Source organism: Cyprinus carpio, chromosome A13, assembly GCF_018340385.1.
Source record: "Cyprinus carpio isolate SPL01 chromosome A13, ASM1834038v1, whole genome shotgun sequence".
Taxonomy (NCBI): Eukaryota; Metazoa; Chordata; class Actinopteri; order Cypriniformes; family Cyprinidae; genus Cyprinus; species Cyprinus carpio.
In genome coordinates this window covers 27,327,538-27,350,207 of record NC_056584.1, presented here as the reverse complement: position 1 = coordinate 27,350,207, position 22,670 = coordinate 27,327,538, and the positions used below count along the sequence as shown (strand labels likewise).

General features: G+C 32.6%; 1 protein-coding gene across 5 annotated transcripts in view; it reads left to right on the top strand.

The window, feature by feature from the left end:
* LOC109072757 (B-cell linker protein-like) overlaps positions 1–22,670 on the top strand; it is a 39,951-nt gene that overhangs the window by 13,220 nt on the left and 4,061 nt on the right. Inside the window, exons 1-19 of one of the 5 annotated variants that reach the window (XM_042769560.1) lie at positions 1,501–1,727; positions 1,894–1,956; positions 9,541–9,587; positions 12,511–12,576; positions 13,786–13,842; positions 14,577–14,623; positions 14,807–14,847; positions 15,908–16,037; positions 18,804–18,907; positions 18,991–19,063; positions 19,142–19,186; positions 19,270–19,295; positions 20,528–20,550; positions 20,917–20,976; positions 21,303–21,333; positions 21,640–21,685; positions 21,774–21,846; positions 21,941–21,968; positions 22,047–22,077. In XM_042769560.1, coding sequence (XP_042625494.1) covers positions 1,659–1,727; positions 1,894–1,956; positions 9,541–9,587; positions 12,511–12,576; positions 13,786–13,842; positions 14,577–14,623; positions 14,807–14,847; positions 15,908–16,037; positions 18,804–18,907; positions 18,991–19,063; positions 19,142–19,186; positions 19,270–19,295; positions 20,528–20,550; positions 20,917–20,976; positions 21,303–21,333; positions 21,640–21,685; positions 21,774–21,846; positions 21,941–21,968; positions 22,047–22,077 — 1,060 coding nt within the window. In that variant the 5' untranslated portion in view covers positions 1,501–1,658. Of the gene's footprint in view, positions 1–1,500; positions 1,728–1,893; positions 1,957–4,985; positions 5,203–9,540; positions 9,588–10,743; positions 11,384–12,510; positions 12,577–13,785; positions 13,843–14,576; positions 14,624–14,806; positions 14,848–15,907; positions 16,038–18,803; positions 18,908–18,990; positions 19,064–19,141; positions 19,187–19,269; positions 19,296–20,527; positions 20,551–20,916; positions 20,977–21,302; positions 21,334–21,639; positions 21,686–21,773; positions 21,847–21,940; positions 21,969–22,046; positions 22,078–22,670 lie in introns of those variants that run through there. The other 4 variants (XM_042769559.1, XM_042769562.1, XM_042769563.1 and 1 more) reach the window with 4 other exon arrangements.

Genomic DNA, 22,670 nt, shown 5'->3' with positions numbered 1-22,670 from the left:
AAACAACAGCCTAAAACTTTCCATATGAGGCATTTTTAGATCTTATCTTGTCTTTGTGAAAAACCTATTCATACCCAAGCATCAAATAGCTCTTGAAACTGACCTGTTTGAAACCACTCGAGCTGTGGTGCATCTTCTGTGTGTGGACAAGACAAAGACAAAGGTTACATGAACAACTCTAAATGACATTTCATCTCGTTTGGACACCACTGAAGCTTACAGATAGTGCTTGAGTGTTATAATTCATTATTAAGTGAGAAACATTTACGAAAACAGGCCTTTGTTTATTCTGGTCAGCAATATCATTTGAAACCTTGGGTGAACACATATCATAATTTCAGAGTGATATTACTATTTTAAGAATGTCAAATTTCAGGCACATAATGCAATGTTAGGTGGTTTCGCAAAAACAATTTTAAAAGGAAATGACAAACGTTATTAAAAGCATTAGTGCAGAGAACAACATGCGAGCTTACTGTACATATATCATTGCTTCCATTTGAGACGAAAATATTTATTAATGGACGTCTGTATGTGAGTGTGGATGTGTTTGTTTGTTATTAATAATTGTTGTTTGTTGTACTTTATTTTGTACGTCTACTGCATGTTTACAAGCTAAGTTCATTTTGAGAGTCAGTGTATGTACAGATGCATGCCTTATTGTCTATTGAACTTTATTGAACAAAAGCTTTTGAACATTTGAATGAAGCCAGTTCTCTTGTTAAATAAATAAATACAATATTTATTTATGTATTAATATTAATGCATTATTTATTATAAGAGGAAAATCCACATAGTGTTTGTTAAAGGAACTGTATTTTTGGGCCAGTGTTCTCTAATAATTTCAAATAAATAAATGTGTGTGTGTGTGTGTGTGTGTGTGTGTGTTTGTTTACACATACATATATACTATATATATATATATATATATATATATATATATATATATATATATATATATATATATATATATATGTATGTATTGTTGTTATTATTATCAGTAGAGAAAGATGTGTTTATTACAGGTCACGTAATAAACACTAAATAGATAAAATATTTATTTAGACAATCACATAAGTTGTATGTTGTCTATATTGTGTATATATCATATTATACTAAATTAAACTATAATTTATGTATTAATATACATCACTGTTTATATGATATTATATAATGTCTTTTGAACAATCTACAGTAAAACAACAGTGAAGCACAACAGAATTCAAAGCACCAATGAGAACCAAACTACTGATTAAAAACCTCACCACTACTGACATAAAAGCTCATGTAGCAGCTTGTTCTGCTCTAAAATTTGTTCTGGGGTTTATCTTTCATTTCCCTTTCTGTCTCTGCAACCTGTGTTTTCCCACACAGAGACGTTCCTTCACACTTCATGTGCACGTAATAGCGGCCTCAAAATCATACGCCAGTCAAAATAGGCTGCGGTGGCTTTGCATTACCTTCTGAAATGAATTCCCTACCACAGTTTCTGACAGAGAAGTGTGAGAAATAGTTGCATAGGGTCAGTTTACGTCAAGAGGAACTTCCCATGTTGCATGAACTTGCCTCATACCAGCAATAAAGAGCAGTAAAGCCTCTGCTAAATGTTAGTTATTATCAGAGCTGGTTGAGAGGAGTTAGTCTAGAAACTGACCAGGATGAGTTTACCAACTAGAGAGCAATGTGAGGGCTGGAATCCAACGCAGGTCGCCGCTTTTCTCAGTCAGGTATGCATTCAGACATTCAATTTAACTGTAAACCACTTTTTGCAAAAGGCATTAGCGAGACTATTCACCTTTTTCAACATTATTTTGTTATTTTATTGGTCTGCTGCACATAATGTTTATTCATCACTATGCAAAATAACTCAAACTTAATGGTGTTTGTTCACAGCACAACATGAAAGAATGTGCAGAAGCTGTGCAGAGAAGCAGGATTGACGGCTGTCGCTTTCTGGTAGGTTCCTTTCTTGCTCAATATTGATGTTTTCTCTTTGCAAATCTAGTATTTAGCTAAATCAAATCAGTTTTATTTAATTATTTATACCATTATCAGTCGTTTCCATTTAATTAAGTCCACCATTCACAGATTTTACATCAAATCAGTGATCAATGTAATAAAAAACAGCAGTGTTTTACTGTTTAACATGGGGAAGTGAGCAAAAAAAACCAACTTCCTTAAATGTATAATGACAGCTGCTGTGGTTTCTGTAATGGATTTGCATTGATGAGACTTAAAACATGGTCTGAGAAAGACTTTTCATGATCTACCTGGGATAGTTTACGCTGTCGCACAACATTTCAACATCCATCTCAATCAGCGAAGCAGCTTCGGCCGAGATTACCTGTAGGAGTGTATGGGAAACCTGTTTGGAAACAGTCATTATATTTGCAATTCCATTTGGTGACAGAGAAATGACACACTTCACGACATGTGTAATTAATAATTTGACATTTCCAAATAAAATGACTTACATGAAGTAGGTCGAAATGATGTTATCAGTCCAAATTTACTGCCTGTGCACTATATAAACTCATGAATCATGAATATCAAACTCGATTCAGCTCTAATCTATGAAAATCAATTACAACATGTGTGGATATCAATGTTTTGTTGCATTGTGTGTAGACAGTATGTTTTTATTTTTTTTTAATAACTGCTGGCAAATTGAATGAATGAATGAATAAATAAATAATGTATTAAAAAATAAAATAAAATATTAAAATATATATATATATATAAAACGTCAGATATTTTAAAATCTTGTTAAAAGTATATTGAAAATTAAATACTTAATTTTTGTTTTGACTAGAAAATAAAATAAAATAATGAAATACAAAAAATAAAACAATTGAAAATTAAAAAATAATTATTTTTTGTTTTTTTTTGATTCTTATTTATTTTATTATTAGTATTTTGTTGATGAAATGCATTATTTCTCATTTTTGTTTTGCTCATTTAAAATATATACTTAAATAAAATTAAATTAAATAAACTTATACCAAAAATAAAAGAAAATGAGAAAAAAATAACTAAAATAAAGCCAGTTTTTAAAAGACTTTTAAGCATCTCATTGAAATTATGTTGAAAATTAAATACGTTGTTCCTCTTTTTTGTTTTGTTGACTCAGCGAGTTGGCATGGCATTATGACAAAAAAAAAAGAAAACTTCTGAAAACTTCTACTTTTGGATTAAGAAAATAAACCTACTTCCTAAATAGTGACTGACCAACCGACCAGTAGTTTCATTTACTCGCAAAAAAAGGCTTTTTTTCCATTTGAAGCCTAATAGCTGCTTGGCTAGTGTTAATATGCCACTCTATTTGTACGAGATCCATCAGTCTTGTGCTCAAAGTTCAGTTAAGTCCAAGAAAGTGTGCCGTATGTTTTGGATGTGTTTTTCTCTATTACTCCTCTACATCACTCCCACTGTCCTCCTGAATGGGTGTTAAGGGCATATATTAGACATCTTTGCATATTCATATGGTGTTTATGCATTAACCATCTGGTGAAAGAGTCTGTAGATCACAGGAACGTTTCCTCTGACACGCAGAGAGTGTGTGCTGAGAGCCTGATGAGCCATTTGTAAACACAGAACATGATGACTTTCAGTCCTGCGCTGGGGATAAAATAACCAACGATCACTGTAAAAATGTAATTATCAGAAAGTAAATATGTTTTTTTCCATTACATTATAACTCAGAATGATTAACTTCATTTTTTAAGTGAACTTGATTCAACTAAACAACATGAAAAAAATTAGTTGAAATTATTGTACAGCTTGATTATATGGAAAAAATTTAAGCAACTTAACTGTTTATTTTAAAATAAAGCTGAAATAAAATATAAGATGAAAAACTTAAACAACTCAGATAATCAAATTACTAAATAAAATTATATTAATAAAATCTAAAACTGAAAGAAAAATAAATTAAACAAATAATAATAAAAAACACAAATTTAATTAAAAAAAGATTACTAAAATTCTAATTAAAATGTAAAACTGAAAATATAAAAATATTAATAAAAGTTTATTGAAATACAAAAATAAATATAAGATGAAAAACCTAAGCTTAATTAAAATTATAACTGTTTCCTTGACAACTAATGGAAATAAGTTTAGGTTTAAGAATTTATTAAAATTACTCACTGGAAATAAATAAAACCTAAAGCTAAAACTGAAATAAAAATTAATTTAACCTAGATAAAAGAAAAAACACTCATTATTTAATAAAAAAAAAATACTAAAAATTAAGAGAAGCTCTAGAGACCAATCAGTTCTTAAGTCAAGAAGTGGGTTGGACTCCTGGCAATGCCTCAGTAAGATCGGCCTGTATGGGAAAAGTGCCTGTCTCTAGCCTCACTGAAGAGTACAAATGCACCAAAGTGAGTTTCAAGATGTTATAAAACAAGCGGCTGCTCCCAGGTTGGCAACTGAGAGGAAGTGGACCACATTTGAGGCTATACAGTAAGCAAATCCGCTCTCAGGCATGGAGACATTGTAGGACAGGTGCAGCAGGGAAGAAGGGGTTTGGACTTAGGACAAGCCGACCCATATGGTACAAAGCAACATCTGCCCAGAAGAGTAAACTGATAGTAGCTGAGGTCTGGCAGCAAGAGGAGAGCAGAGAGATGCACGAAGGGTGTCTCGCAGTCTAAACAGGGACAGTGGACTAATTGGGAAAATCTGAAGCAATATAAGCTCACCTAGAAGGATCTTTGCACTGCCTTCATGAGAGCAGGACAGCTTCCAGTAAAGCCAACTACAAGAATGGAAACATTTTCTTTTAACAGCTATTTTTCTTTTAAGAGGAATTTTAGGATAAAAGAATTGTCTTTTGTTATTTATATTTTGAAACTGTGTGATTTCAGTAGGAAAAGCAGAGGAAAGAAAGCGAGGCACATCTGGAGTCTTCGGTCATGAGTAGCTTGCAGCTTTGAAAGCCATTTTCAAGCTGCTTCACCAACGCCGGCCTGTTCTCAGATCGGTGTGAAAGATGAAACGTGTCAGCACAAGAGTCCTGGAGCCCGTTTGCTTGTCTCTTCCTCTTTCGGTACAGAAGTAACAGTGATGTCTTGTGTGTGTGTTTCGTTCAGACCGAGTGCTGGGTCAAACTCAACGATCTGGTGTTCTTGATATATAATTCCTCAGATGTCTTTGGCGGCTTTCAGACAGTTTTGGACCGAGTTGTGAAAGCGAGGGGTGAGTGGATACGGGACTCGGGCTGAGACTTTTTAATATGCAGCTGCGATTCCAGATCACTGCTGAAGTGTCTCTCTCCGACTCCGGGAGAAACTCCACATAAATAATTCACTTTAGCAAGCAGCATCCATGGAGGCACCCGGGCGAAATATTCAATATTTTATTCTGTGTCAAAAGGCTAAGCTTGATTTTTAGACAGGGCTAGGTGATTTTCTTGTCTTTGTCTCTTCAGAGAGTTGTGGGGATTCAGAGATCTCAACCTTTTGCATTTGTCTCAATTAGACCCTTTTCTCTTCAGATTGTAACGAAAGGTGGTAGGGGTTTTGGAGCTCAGGTAAATTTAGATGTGTAATGCAGCATTACTCTGAAAGCAGAAGGAACTGTGACAAACATTTTCATTTATAGCTCACTATTTGAGCCTGAGGCTAACTAAAGCTCTAATCAGGTGGCGGTGTCAACCAAAGTTCACATGCATTGCAATCAAAATATAAAAAATAATTAAAAATACAATATTATAATAATATAAATGTAAAACGCAATGCAACATTCTAAAAACAGCTTAAATCACCCTAGCAACCAGTGTTATTTTAGTATTATTGAGGTTCTATTATAAATTTGAATTGCATTTTATTTTTGTATCTTTCATTTTTACTTTAATTTTAGTTAAAGTTTCAGTCATTTTGCTTTGTGTTTTGGTCACCCCAAGAACAGCTAAGCAAAGTTCTAAAAACACCTCAGAACACCCTAGCAACCACATAGCAACATTCTAAAAACACCCCAACAACTGCATAGCAACGTTCTAAAAGCACCTCAGAACACCCTAGCAACCACATAGCAACATTCTAAAAACACCCCAAAAACTGCATAGCAACATTCTAAAAACATCTCAGAACACCCTAGCAACAACATAGCAACATTCTAAAAACACCCCTAACAACTGCATTGCAACATTCTAAAAACATCTCAGAACACCCTAGCAACAACATAGCAACATTCTAAAAACACCCCTAACAACTGCATTGCAACATTTAAAAGCACCTCAGAACACCCTAGCAAACACATAGCAACGTTCTAAAAAATAGCTTCGTTATCACATAGCAGCATTAAAAAAAAAAAAAAAAAAAAAAAAACATCACAGAACACACTGGCAACCACATAGCAATATTCTAAAAACATCCCAACAACTACGTAGCAACGTTCTAAAAACACCTCAGAACACCCTAGCAACCACATAGCAACATTCTAAAAACATCCCAACAACTACGTAGCAAAGTTCTAAAAACATTCTAAAAAAAAACAACATTCTAAAAACACCCCAACAACTGCATAGCAGCATTTAAAAAAAAAAAAAAAAAAAAAAAAAAACAGAACATACTGGCAAACACACCTAGCAACAACTACATAGCAACGTTCTAAAAAACACCCCAAACAACAACATTCTAAAAACATCCCAACAACTACGGCATAGCAACGTTCTAAAAGCACCTAGGAACACTCTAGCAACCACACAGCAACCTAAAAACACCCCTAACAACTGATGCAACCTAAAAACACCTCAGAAACACCCAGCAACCACACAGCAACATTCTAAAAACACCCCAACAACTGCATAGCAACATTCTAAAAACACCCCCACAACACCCTAGCAACCACATAGCAACATTCTAAAAAACACCCCAAACAACATAGCAACATTCTCTAAAAACACAGAACTCAGCAACCACATAGCAACATTCTAAAAACACCCCACAACACCCTAGCAACAACATAGCAGCATTCTAAAAACACCCAACAACTGCATAGCAACGTTCTAAAAGCACCTCAGAACACCCTGGCAACCACATAGCAACGTTCTAAAAACACCCAGAAACAACTGGCACATAGCAACATTCTAAAAACACCCTCAACAACACCCTAGCAACGTTCAAATCAGCAACATTCTACACACACACCTCTAAAAACACATATAAAGATCAGATAGCAACCACATAGGAACATTCTAAAGACACCCTCACAACACCCTAGCAACCACATAGCAACATTCTACAGACACCCTCACAACACCCTAGCAACCACATAGCAATTCTTAGGAAACCTCAGAACAGGTCTTGATGCCCAAAACCGATTTTCTGACTATAATCCATTTTTTTGGACCCGACACCCTAGCAAACCACATAGTCTTTTAAAAGTGACCCCAACAACCGATTTTTGCATTTACACTAAACACTGCTGAACACTACCACCACATAGACGTTCTGACCAAGAAAAGGAAGTTCTAAAACAGCACGAAAGAACACCAATGGATGCAGATAGCAAATAATATTATAACAGTGTTTTGCGTTCCACAATATTCAGAACACCCTAGCAACCACATAAAAAAAATCTAAGCAAAACATTGGTCTCGTACGGCGCAACGCGGAGAAAAAAAGCGCTTAAACCGTGCCTAGCAACCCATATCTCGTGAAATGTCTTCAAACACGGATTTATTTCTGTAACAACCCTGCAATTTTTGCCTGCACTGTCACTTCGCCCCAAAGACTTAAAAGCAACCTTGGCATTGCTCCACTGTGTGTATCCTTCGTCCTCCATCGCAACTTATAATAAGTCATGTGACACAGTTGGTGGTGTCCAACTGAGTTTGACGTCACCTTTTTTAATGACGTACGACTCGCATTTACTGGGGAAGACACCCGATTTGTCTGCTTACATGGCACACACAAATGCACGTACAGACACCATACAACGATTTAGCAACCACATATGAATGATTCTAAAAACGATCTGAGAAAACCCTAGGAATCACATAGCAACATTCTAAAAACACTCTCACGTTCACCGGTCATATCTGATCTGTGCCACATGAGAAAAAAAAAATCAGAATTGGCAACCACATTGAAACATGCAGTGTAAACCCTAGGGGCCCTCACAACACCCTAGCAACCATGCTGCAGTGACATGGAAGCACCCTGACAAACACCCAAAACACCTTTACACCACGACAGCGACTTCTGCACGGCCAAACACGACTCTCATTTCCTTCAGGTGTAAAAATTTAATTCAAAATCAAGTTGCATCTTCAGGAATCCTCCTGAAGTACTAAAAAGGACAAAATGAAAGGCCCTAGCCTAGAGTTTCAACATAAATACAGTAGCCTATATATTATTCAGGAAGCATTGGAGCAGAAACTTACAGCCATAATCCTTTTCTGTGGGTCTCAGAGGATTCCTTCAGGATTGTTTTTCTTCCTTCTGATGGTCTGCGGATCATGTATAAACAGTCATCAAGGTCTGTTTGTTATCAAAGCACTCAAATGAATGGACTTTCCCCAGCACACTTTGAGTGCACACAGCACAAGTAGGTGAATTGAAACGCAGCCGCTGGCTAAGGACTCCACCTAGTGTTGGAAATAAGTCACTGACCTCATTTGACAGCCGCCTCATATGAACTCTTTCAGGCTGTATATTTAAATCAGTTTGTGCTCCGCAGGTGTATTGAATGTATGCATCTGATCTAATATTTGAGCCAACACATATACTCAGTGAGTCAGTTATTATGTGGACAAAAACCATCAGCAAACTATTTTAACAGGGCTATTTATAAAAGTTCTAAATTAGTAAGGGACCTAACATTGAAATAACAAACAAATTAGTTACTTTGTTTACTGAAGGTATAAGCATACTAGTGTCTAAAATATTTAACATAAATTCTACATGCCTAATAAACCCAGAACAGTTCATCCTAGGATCTGAAATAAAACATAAAAAGACCATATTTTTATTTTATTCATGTGATTTCACCATTTGTCTTAACTTAGCAACTTTTGTTGCTTAGAAATTAAATTATTTATGTGAAATAACGTGTTATTCTTCTATGATCTAGTGTATAAAATGTTGAGATTATATATATATATATATATATATATATATTTAACTTAGCAACTTTGATATATATATAGCTGTTAAGAATGACACGAATTTCTGAGTCAATTTCTGAACCACTTTATCAAAATTAATACACACCAAAGTTTGAAAAAAAAAAAGCATGCAGAAATAAATCAGGCATCCCAATTGAATGTATTTAACGCTATTAGAGTATTTTAATACACCAAGTACATCCATCTCTTCATCACAGACAAGTTTCTGTGTTAAAACTACTCTGTTCAGCAAAGTTACTGAGAGTTTGTGTGTGTTTGTGTCAGGAACATTCAAACAGAACACGTCTGTCACTGAATATTACCAATTCTCTTTGTAGAAATTCACCTTGCAGTCATACACTACAGACGAGGTATGGAAAACTGTACTGAACTCTGAACATTTAACCCTGTTGCTTCTCTTGCAGATGCTCTCGGACGGTGACCTCAACAAATTCAGCTTCATTCATCGGCCGTAAGGAATCCATTTCTGTTTCTATTTCTACTCTAAACTCTCCACCCAGCCGCCTGTTTGTAGAGACTAGCGAAGTGAATCTCCAGTATGTTTCTCATGTGTTCCTCATTGATGGAGGTCAGTGACTGTCTGCAGCAATGAGGAAGCTGGACTAGTTTTATATCTAGCAATGTAGTTATTAACATAAACTGGATTACACATATGAGGTGAATGTAGTCTGACTACATTTTGATTACTTTTAGATTACTTAACTCGTTTATCACAGAAGAATATCTCTTAATAAACACGGGAATATTGCATGGCCAAAGTCTTCCAGATTTGAAATATTTTCATTCAGACTTCCAGAATGAATAATTAGTGAAGTTTGTGAGATATGATGAATTCATATTTCACAGCTATGCATCGGCAGTGTTTGGTAACTTGCAATTATTGTGCACCTATCAGAATGTTTTCACTATTAAATATATTTAGAGAATTTTAGGAAAGCATTACTTTTTTTTCTCAAAGATACAAATATATACAGTATATTGGTCAGAATATATATTTAAAAAATAAATAATGAACATTAAATTGGTACATCTATCAGAATGTTTTCACTACTAAATATACATTAAGATATAGAAAGTTTAGCAATTTTTTTTTTTATAAGAGAATATTTACAAATACATCAGTAAAGTACAATTATGTTACTTTATTTGTTCATTGGTGCATTGGTCAGATTTGCTCAAATTCATCATCAATAAAGAACATTAAATGATGTTACTTGGTTTGCATATCTATGAGGATGTTTTCACTTCTAAATATAATAAAAGATTTAGATATTTTAGCAATGCAAAATTATTATTTATTTATTTTTGCAAAGAAATAAATATAGATTTTATAAAATTTGTACAAGCACATCAGTAACAAACATCTAACATTATATTTGCTCTCTCTATATCATTTTTAATCATTTATAAAAAATATAATAATTTTCATGCAATTTTTATTTTTTATTTTAAATTATTTTTTGACAAAATAAAGCATGAAAAACATTTTTTCACTTCTAAATATACTATAAGATTTAGACATTTTAGCAATGCAATTTTTTTTTTTTTTTTTTTTTTTTTTTTTTTTTTTTTTGCATAGAAAGAAATAAATATATTTTAGGAAATGCATACAAGAGCAGCTGAGCAAAACGTCACTATTTCTCATCAGTTACAACTGCAACCAAAAATAAAACACTTTCACTATCCTTTCAAAACATTTTTAGAAATCTCAAGCAGTGTGTTTCATATCATTGTAATTAATTACATGTTCTCACTTGTTCAATTATAAATACAAATACATTAAAAACCATTCATAGCGCAGCCTCTTATGCATCAGGAGACTGCTGGAAGAAACAGAAGAGTGCAATAATAAAGTTCATTAAGAGAAACCTTTAGGTATTAGTATTAGTATTAAATGCATAAAATGTTACAAAAAACACAGACAGAGAACTGAGAACACAGAGACGCAAGAAATAGCATCATTTCATTAAAGTGAATCAGTTCAAAGTGGCTCTAAATATAGAGGTAACATGACATTCAACAGTAGTTTCATAATCCTCATTACCAACCACTTCTGTGGAAAAAAAGTCGCCCTCAGCTGCAACATGTGCTGCTCAACCACCGATGTCCAACACACTCATTATGAGCCATTCGACTACTAGCAGCCACTTAACTACCGGTTCATACTACTAACTCACGGCAGTCCGTGTAGAGACACAGAATGGAGCATTTCAACAGAATGACGGCTCCTGCTTCGGATAAACTTAGGTAAGGCAAACTTTTAAACAATTTAGTTTCACTGTTTATCATGCATAAGGAAGTCATCTGCGCTCAGTTTCAGTCGGACTACCTCTAGTTAAAGATTTACCTTATTTCAAATACTGCTTTTTCAATAAATCTCTGTGTGCATGCAATATAGAAAAACATTAAAATGTTTTTTATCTGCATCTCTCAAAACTAGAGGGAAGCTTTTGACACTGAAATCATTATTGATAAAAAGTACATCAATAAAGATATAATCAGCTTGCCAACAATACTTGATGCCAACGAAGGTCAGTGAAGGTCGTATCGATTGATGGATTTACTGAAGTTAGTGAGTTCATGGCTGGAATTGTGTTGAATTTCTACACAGCTGTGATGTTTTGTGAGGACTGTAATTACATTCATCACATGTCTCTCCTACACAAACACAGGCGTGAAGCAGCTCAGTCCCGGTCTGTCAGAAGCAGTTCATTTTGTATCTGATAAGCTGTTAAAAGCCACAATTCATGCTTTACGCTTGAATAGAAACTTAGAGAACGTCTGAGAGCTTCACGAAGCAGATTAATGATTGCTTTCTACTGATGCAAATATCTAACTATTGATTATCACATCTATTCAAGTTCAAAAGTGTGATTTTTTTTTTAAAAGAAATGAATACTTTTATTCAACAAGGACGCATTAAATTGATCAAAGGTGACAGTAACAAAGTAACAATATTCTATTTCAAATAAATGCTGTTCTTCTGAACTTTCTATTCATCTGTGAATCCTATCATGGTTTCCACAAAAATATTGTGCAGCACAACTGTGATAATAATCAGAAATGTTTCTTGAGCCGCAAATCAGCATATTAGAATGATTTCTGAAGATCATGTGACATGTGACCATCACAGAAATAAATTACAATTTAACAGATATTCACATAGAAAACAGCTTTATTTTAAATTTTAATAATATTTCACAATTTTTCTTGTAATATTAATCAATTTATTGCAGCCTTGGTGAGCAGAAGAGACTTATTTCTATTTTAAAAAAAAATAAAAAATCTTTCCAACCCCAAAATTTTAATCTACATGTGCTTTTATTAACTCGTTTTGTTTTGTTTTTTGTTGGGTTTTTTTGTGTGTGTTTCAGGCAGCTCCAAAAAATGGTCCAAGACATAAAAAAGAATGACGACAGCCTTTTCAACAGATTAAAAAGGTATGTTATATTTGACGTACTTCTTCATGAATTAAAACACAACAGGAGAAGACAGTTAACAAAGTTATTGTTCAAAGTTAAGTTTATATACATCAGTCTGAAAACAGACGGGAGGAAACATCTGGTGACCGTCCTCAAACACATTTCCTCTCACTTCCTCTATTCAGACCGAGCAATAGTCCCAAAATGCTCAGTAGGTGTGGCATGCATGAAGGAAACAATATCAAATTTACAGCAAAAGCAAGCAATTGTTATTAATGAAGCAACACCTGCTTTACAAAAACATGTGCGTGTTCATTATTGTAACATGAAATCCTAAAAGCAGTTGTAGCACATTTATGTTTATAAATGTAATTATTTGTGGTGTTTGCCAAGTATCACTGATACTATTGTTCATGCTTACGGCTTAGGGGTTTTTCGAAACCCTCAGTTTGAAATTCCAGTGCACTTCACTGCATTTTTGTTCCACACCATTTGCGCTCCAGACATGAATGATTCCTCAAATCATGCGGCTCGTTGACGAAAGGTGTGCTGGTACTTTACCTAAGAAACTAGATTTACAAGTTTCAGCAATAAAACAGGCAGAAAAATACAGCTAGGATCTTTCAGATGAGTTTTACACAGGCAAACGCCACTGATACTTTCTTTAGGAAATGTAAAACACTTTAGCAAATGATAAATAAATAAATAAATAAATCGTATCAGCTTTGATGCATTTATCAAAATAACAAAAGCTGAAAGTTGAATGTCAAATGTTTGTTTTAATGACAAAAAAGAATATTCAAAATGAATAATTTAACTTGCAGTCTTCAAAGGAGTGGAAAAGGGGAAAGTGATAAGGATTAGGCATCAAAAAATGTCATGCATGTGAAAAAGGGCTGAGAGTGGATCAAATAGTTGTAGTCCGGCTCTGATTCAAACAGGAATCATGTGTTTGCGGTGTTTTTCTGCTGATCATGGGAGCATGCAAGATTTCTTCACATTACTGTACAGTTGTTGTCAAAAGAAGAAATGCAACTAAATGCACAGATTTTGTGAGAAAGTGTGACACGCTCCAGCAAAACAGACACTATTTTTGGAATCAGTACCTCAAAATTAGTATAAAATAAAAAAGTATTAGATTTCATTCAGCAAATATGATGCACGGCTGTGTTATTCATCCATACAAACAAATGAAATCTATTGCCTTTTAATGTATTAATTTCTTAGGTTTCAGACAGAACAAGCAGCTAATATTCTCAAAACCGGGAGAAATACTCTGGACCGGTATGATCAGTGTTTCACTCTGTTCCTGTGTCGTGAATCCTGTTTATTGATGCTTCAACCTTAAAACAAAGCATGTGTGTCTTTATCCATTTACCTGCACATGTCTGTTTAAAAAAAAAAAAAAAAAAAAAAAAGCTTTTGTGAGATAATTTTGCCTTATTTTTAAATTTAATTTATTTAATTATTTAACTTATTCAATTTAATTTTTATTTATTTTAATTTAACTATTAAATATAATTTATTTCATGGTTTATTTTAATTATTTTATTTATTTTTAATTATTTAAATTAATTTAATTAATTGGTTTATTTAATTATTTATTTATTTTAATTTTAATTAAAATATAAAATTTTATTTATTTAATTTTATAAAAAACATTTTTATCCTTTAATTTTAAGCAAATTATCTTGCTTTAAAGTTTCATCAAAGCTCATATCCGGATGTCCTTTAAGGGTTCTGCTTTCATCTTCTCTGTCTGTATATATATATATATATATATATATATAAGCATGAATTGACTATAACTTTTCTATTGGCATTCTAACATCTACGAGAGCTTTGTGGTGTCTTTGGAAAGACTTACTCTTAGCCTTTAACATTAACAACAGTCTCATTATTCTTTGTCTTGCTAATGAAACTCAGCATTCTATCGCAAATCCACAATGTGCTGAAATCCACAGCAATGAACTCTGAAGAGCTTCCTGTATTTTGGGTTGCTTTTGATTTTGTTTCAGAATAAAGAAGAAAAGACCTCCGAAAGTACCAGTACGAGACTATCAAGGCAAGTCTCTGAACTAGAAAGTGAATGTGCACTTTAGCTGATGTAACTCAATGCAGTCGGGGGAATTTCACTACATTTCTGGACCATCAAAACACAATTATATCTAAGTGAAGAATAAATGCTGGGTTTTCATGAATCACCATTCATATTTTTAGCTACTGACCTCATGTTGTGTCACTTTAGGTGAAGCTCCAGATTCTGACAAGGACTCTGACTCAGATTTTGTAAGTGCATTAGTTTACATCAGTAAAAGACATTCGCAGCTCACTTACAGGAGAACTTTTGCAAATGTAATGATAAATGAATGTAACATCAGTAATTATTTAATGCACAATACAATAACTGTAGCCCATGTGCATGCAATTCAGTATTATACCTCACATATTTATGAAAAAAAAACTTTTTTACGTGAACTGAAAATGTCTGAAAAGTGGTGTCTAATTAGTAAGAAAACATTTTAATACAATTTTATATTAAAAACAAAATTTGGTGTAGAAACTATTTTCACTCAGAAATGGCTGGTAAATTTCACTAATAATTGAAACATTTCAGCAAATATAAAATGTACAAATAAAAATGGAAACTGAAAATAACAAAAAATAAAAACAGAAATATAAAAATAAAAACAAACTAAAATATTAATAAAAACGAACTAGTTACCAAGGAAACATTTCTCATTTTCATTTAGGTTTACTTGATGTACTAAACCAAAACTGAAATAAAAGTTAATAAAGACAATATAGACATATATTTAAAAAAACTAAAAGAAAATAAATGAAAAACTAAATAAATAAAATAAAATAAAATAAAAAAACTTTTAATAAATAAAAGTTACTAAAAACTAAATAGACATATATATAATTATAATATAATTAACTAAATTACTTTTTTTACATGTAAAATATAAAAGTAAAAATTCAAATGACAAATAACCAAAAATGTAAAAAAATAAAAATAAAATAAAATAAAATGCAAATGAAAAAGGTAAAAATAAAAATGTATAAAAAAAAGTAATAAAAACTGTAATCTCAATGATACTAAAATAGCAGTCTCATGTACACCTAATTAAATCAAATCATAAGTTACACATTTATTTGAAACAAAAATGACTGCTGTCAAAGATGTTTGAGATAAAATATCAAAGCTTAAAGTGAATCATTTTTAAAATGAATGAACAAACAAGTGTTACAATAATGCAGATTTTCCCGTTTAACTAATGTAAAAGCATGAAATATAAAGAGACAGGAGATACATTGATCACATATCCGTCTTTAACAATAACAGGACAGCGATACGTATGAGGACCCTCAGGGTGAACATGACGACAGCTACGAACCTCCGCCGAGGCATGAAGGACACATGAAGGCCTTTACAGTCAGCCCGTCCATCACCAACCCCAGAGGAGAGTATGTGGGTGAGTGAAATCAACATGACATCAAAACTGACTCCACTTACTTTCAGAATCGTCATAATTCATATATGTTATTGTCTCATATAGGGAGTCTGTAATAATCAATCTGCATGGCACCTCACTGATAAAACTCGTGCATTCGGATGGAAATGTTCTGTTCAGACAGTAATTGTTTCTCATGAGGACATAAGGTCGTTTCAACATTTACAGGAGCTAATGTAGTCAGTGAATTTATTGAGGTCTGAATCTAGAATATCAGTCTTTTATCCACACCATCCGCAGAAAGCCTCCCAGCAGAAGTCGTTTTGTAAATCCTGCCAAGCACCGTACGCTAATTGTTGTGCTTCACAGTGATGCGCGTGCATTTTAAATATGGACACTAAAATAATTAAGAATTTAAATATAACTGAAATGCTGGAAAATGTTTACAAGAATAATAGTATGTCACCATTCACTGAGTGAGAGCTGTTAAGAAGAAAAGGCAAATAAGATCAAAAATCCCGTAATATTCAAAATGGGCTTTTATTATGATATGCAATAAATGTGCATACTTATTTAAAAAAATTATTAATTTAAAAAAATGGGGAAATTGAAGTGCAACTGCAATTGACGTGTTCATTCTAAAAGTACTTTTAACTAGCCCCCATAGATTTGTACACACTTGAATAAAGCAACACTATTTCTAGTCAGAGGTCACGACCGCTACTATAGATATAAGCTGACCAACATTACTTTCCCTGATAGTAGTTTTGGTTTGGTCATGTACACTTAGCTAGAGTGATATTACAGTAAACAGAGGTTAGGCTCACCCTATTTAGGTTGGTCAAACAACATCCTGTTGACCTAAACGGAAATTCCCTACAAGCCCTTACAATCTAAGTACACTTGAACTAATACCAAGTGTTAGCCGGATCTCTAAAGATACAGTCGGTGTGCCCTAGGCTCCATCTCAACTGAACTGAAGTCCATTACTAACCTGACGCAGGAAATGCGGTTACAAGCATACAATGTGATCTACTAGAGTCAATAATTACAGAGTAAAACAGAATAGAATCAAATGTAACAATTTATTTACAGTCAGGTAAATATGTATTAAATCAATACACAACATTAAGTTCTCAAAGATGAATCTAAGAGTGAGATGCATACCTGACTTTTAGAAAAATACATAGTATGAAGTGTGTGGACATGCCTGAATGAAACAGTGCAACAGCCTGTGACATTACTATATATATATACATAGAATAGGTCACGATATTAATAGACAAGGAACAATATTGAGGTAGATTTATGCAAATGTATGGACGTGCAAAGTATGCAAAACCAAGATAAAAATACAAAACCAAGATAAAACATCCCCCAAATGGAGGCATGTACAAACAATTAGAATTTGCATTAAGCAAAGTCCCAGACCGGGGTGGCTCAATGGAAACGGAAGGTAATTTACATGGAAGACCCTGGGAAAGGGCACTCCCATTACAGTAAGCAAAATATCTCTGAACTCTTAGGATCTGTATTATATTTTAGTCTACCTTTGTAAGATTGAGACCATTGTACCACTCGCCCTGAGACTATTCAAATAATACCAAACATGACTGTAAATATTACTTGCATTCATGTAGAACATTATACTATTGACTGTTCTGAGTGAATCAAGTAAAGGGAGGAAGGGGATGAGAAGGAACTGATGCATACAGTATGTGAGAGAGGTGTTTCTCAAAGATGCCCGTGTATGTTTGTATCGTCTGTTTCTCAGGAGATCAAAGTATCTGAGGTTCTTTCATCCTTACAGTATAGAATAAATGTTTTACAAATTTATTGCATAATGGCCCATTTAAAAATATTTGTGATTTTTTTATTTTTCTTCTTTAATGCACCCACTTACTGTAGTGGAACGTGTTAAATATGCACACATTTTCCAGCATTTCAGCAAAAAAAGTATCCATATTTAAAATGTGGATGGTTAAAAACTCAGAGATGTGGATTCTATACAAAGAAATAAAAAACTAACAAAATGTTAATAAAAAAAAAAAAAAAAAAATGAAAACGGAAAAATAACCCAAAAAATACAAATAAAAATGACAACAAAAAAGTAAAAAATTAAAATGTATTATATTTATTTAAAATGTAAAAATAAAGATGAAAATGGAATAATAATAATAATTTAAAAAATGTGAATACAATTTTGTCATTTATAAAAGTATCTCAGTGGTAATAAAATAACACTGTCATGTACGTCTAATTGAATTAGTTTAAAATGTGCTTGGTAGTGGTTTAAAAAGATTTACCAAAGGACTTTTGGACTGATCCCTTCTTGTAAAGTCAGAGATGTGGATTCGTATGCAGTTGAATTACCACATGAACGTTGTGTTTGAGAAAATCTTTATGCGGATAATGGGAGAAAACTGATGTTCTGGATTCAGACAGCAATAAAATCACAATCTAGCTCCTGTAAATGAGAAACAATGCACAAAGAAACACAACTGTGAATTGCTTTCTCAACCTCGCCCTCTTATTTTCATAATTCCTGATCGAACATTAAGTTTTGCTCAACATTTTTCACTCTCAATCTCGTCATGTGAAGAAAAATGAGCATTTCATTACGACTTTCCTCACCCACGTCTTTCTGAACCTGTTTGAGTTTCTTCCATCGAATACAAAAGGTTGTTTTGAATGAAATCTGATTTTTTTTTGGAGCATAATAGCCTCTTTAAAAGTGCTCCTTAAGCAGCAAACAGCATGTAAAACCAGATTTCCTGTGTCTTGCAGACAGCTGTCGTGATCGACCGGAAAAACCAAACCATCCCGTCCATATGCAACAGCGGCAGAAACCCCCACGACCGACCCACCGCAGCCTGAGAGAGGAAGATGATGTAATAACGGTTTGTTCTGATAACACAGAATTTCATTTAGCGCACAATAAACTCCTGATGCTAAAGCACTCTCCTCCGTTCAGGGCGATTACATTGAGCCGGAGGACGAAAGAGCTGATGATAATTACATTGACCCCACTGGGAAAACACCATCAAGTAAGAGGACAGAGGAATGCACACTGAATTATTATGACTGTAAATCAAGCCCTAATGGTGCGTAATGTCTGTTAATAGAGCCGCCGATTAACAGAGGAGCCAAACCGTGTGGAAAAAGTCCTGGTGAGAGTTTCATGAGATTATTTCGAGCTTGATTAGATTTCTTTGATCGGATATTGAAAACTCATGTATTACACTCTTTTTAGATTTCTGCGTGGTTCCTGATATGAAGGTGAGCTGAAATCAAAAGAGCTTCGTCCAGGTCACTGATGTGATATTCAGTTTAAAAAAATAAAAATAAAAATAAATAAAAAGTCTCTCATCAGATTCTAGTAATACAATAATGAAAATCATGATTTTATTATTATTATTATTGAAGTTAAAATCAGCATAAATCACAGCTAGTACAACATCATACATAATAAAAAAAATTATGTTTACAATAATATTTAATTTTTTATATTTATAATAATATTTAATAATAACATTTTTAAATATGTATTTCATATATATAGTTTTTACATTGTTTAAATGTTATTTTATTTTATGTATAATTTATTTTTATAATTTTGGCGTGAAATATGACCTGAACAGGTAGTACAACATCATACATAATATATTTTTTTTATATTTACAATAATATTTTCTTTTTTATATTTATAATAATATTTAATAATAACAATTTTAAATATATATTTATATATAGTTTTTACATTTTTTAAAAAAAAAAATACATTTTATTTTTTTTTATATATAACTTATTTGTATAATTTTGCCATAAAAAAATATGACCTGACAGGTAGTACAACATCATACATATATTATTTTTTTTTATTTTTTTATATTTATAATAATATTTGATAATGAACATTTTTAAATATATATATTTTATATTTATTTTTACATTTTTAAATGTAATTTTATTTTTATATATAATTTATTTTTGTATAATTGTGGCATGAAATATGACCTGAACATTACAACATCATACATAATATTTTTTATATTTACAATATATTAAAATTTTTTTATATTTATAATATTTAATAATAACAATTTTAAATATATATTTATATATAGTTTTTACATTTATTTTTAATTTTTTATATTTTTTTTTTTATTTTTTTTTTTTTTTTATTTTTTTTTATTTTATATATGATTTGTTCAGGTAGTACAACATCATACATAATATATTTTTTTTATATTTACAATAATATTTTCTTTTTTATATTTATAATAATATTTAATAATAAAACATTTTAAATATATATTTATATATAGTCTTTACAGTTATTTTACATTTTATTTTATTTTATATATAATTTATTTTTATAATTTTGGCATGAAATATGACCTGAACAGGTAGTACAACAAATAGCATCATGCATTATATATAATATTCATTTATGGACCATTAACTTGCTTTATAACTGCTCTGACAAAATGCTTTGTGTTTAATTACAGGAGAATTCTCAGTCTAAGACCAGGTAAAACTCTTCAAAATTAACCCTCCTTTTTCTTTATTATTTTTATTGTACATTAAACTCTAACATAATTATGTTGAAGCTTCATTACAGCACTAATAATATTCAATATGGATAAAAACATGTCAGTTTGACCAATTTAAGTCAGCAATTACACAGTACACGAATATGAGACGTGAATATCCATATATGAAAATCTACACTATAATTGGTCAAACTTACAGTAAGTGTTAATATTTTACCAACAAGAGCAACAACAGCCCTTGATGATTCAGTCCTGAACTTCCTCATGTCCCTTGTTACTGAGTCACACATCACATGCTTCCCTGGTTTCTTGTTCTCTGTCAATAAATGTTTTATTCTGATCAGCAGGAGTAACACAACTCTACAACCCAACACACAGAAGGCGCCACCTAAAGCCAGTCCACGGTATCACACAATCATTCTTTACTCAAAACAATTACAAACCACTAGATTAGCACTGGATTCACCACTGTTACTCAGCACCCTTACAAACACTTACCATTTTAACCATGTCGAAATACTAGTTTCTATCAAAACACGTTGGATGCATGCATACATACTTCTTCAATTTCATTGTTTTGGTTCTCTAACAGTGCTAAACATTTGAGACAATGTCACTGCCGTCTTCGAAGACATTACAAACTATGCCTGAGATATGAGTTTTACAGGAAGAGTTACATGCACAAACAAACAAGCAATTTAAGTTTTTCATGTTTTATCTATTCATACAGAATGAACGTCAAAAGGCCAACAACAACTCAAGTGAGTTTTCATGTTTTATCTATTCATACATTATATATATATATATACACACACACACACACACACACACACACACACACAGTATTTATTAAAGATCATATTAATTTCAACATTTACTAAAACATGCTTAAAATCAACAATTATATATGTTAATATTAATGCACTGTGAACATGTATAGTATTTTTAAATAACATTAACTATGTATATATATATATATATATATATATATATATACAGTAGTTAACGCTATAAAGTGCATGCTTTGAATGGAGATTATGATGACTGTCTGTATGTGTTTTGAGCAGGAACCAAAGTCAGAGGATGAGTATGAGGTGTGTGACGCAGAAGACAGTGAGTATCAGTCACAAACCAGACCTGAGCAAATGAATGCAGGAAAAACAATCACAGACAGCAACCATATGTGTCTGATTCTCATTAGGTGTTAATGAAGGGCCAGAGGAGACCACAGAGGCCCGGAGACCATCAGTACCTCTGCCGCTACCTAGAGACCTGTGAGTGACTCCCTTAAACCCTGAACAAAAATAAATCAAATCTGCCATAATACCAGGCTCACTATCTAACAGTTCATCACTGCTGATCTTTTAGGAAGAAACCAAATCCTGCCGTGATAGCGGTATGGACTCATTTATCTTATCTGATCTGTACTATTTAATCAAAACATTCTGTGACAAACACTTTTCCATTTTTGCAGAAACCAAACATTCCTCACAGGGACAGTGAAGGTAACTATCAAAATCATTGCAAAAGCAATGGCTAGGTTCAGAACAGAATACTAGCATATGGCATTATATATGGTGCATCCTGTAATATTTTAAATAGTATGATGCAAAACAGAATGGGTAAATGTTTCAAGCGGTTATATACAACACTGTGGTCATGTGACCTCATTTCATTGCATTAAATGCCGATTAATGATCTCCGAACTAAATTAAAGTAAAAAAAATGTCAAACTGGAGCAGTATTCCACAAAATAAGCTCTGTTTTATAATGTGCAATTTGTGAGATCCATCCGTGCATAAAGAAAATCACCATACTGCACAAATAAAATCTACATTATTGGTCAAAGTGATGCTGTATTCCACAAATTAAAGGGATACTCCGCAAAATTAAATTTAGTAAGCTAATGTGCAATTCGACAGATCTATGCATGCATGCACAAAAATATTGTACTGCACAAATATTCCACAAAGTAAGCTCCATTTCATAATCCACAATTTGGCAGATCCATACATGCATTATCCTCAAAGTAAGCTCTGTTTTACGGTATAATGTGGAATTTGGCAGGTCCATGCGTGCATAGAGAAAATGAGAATAC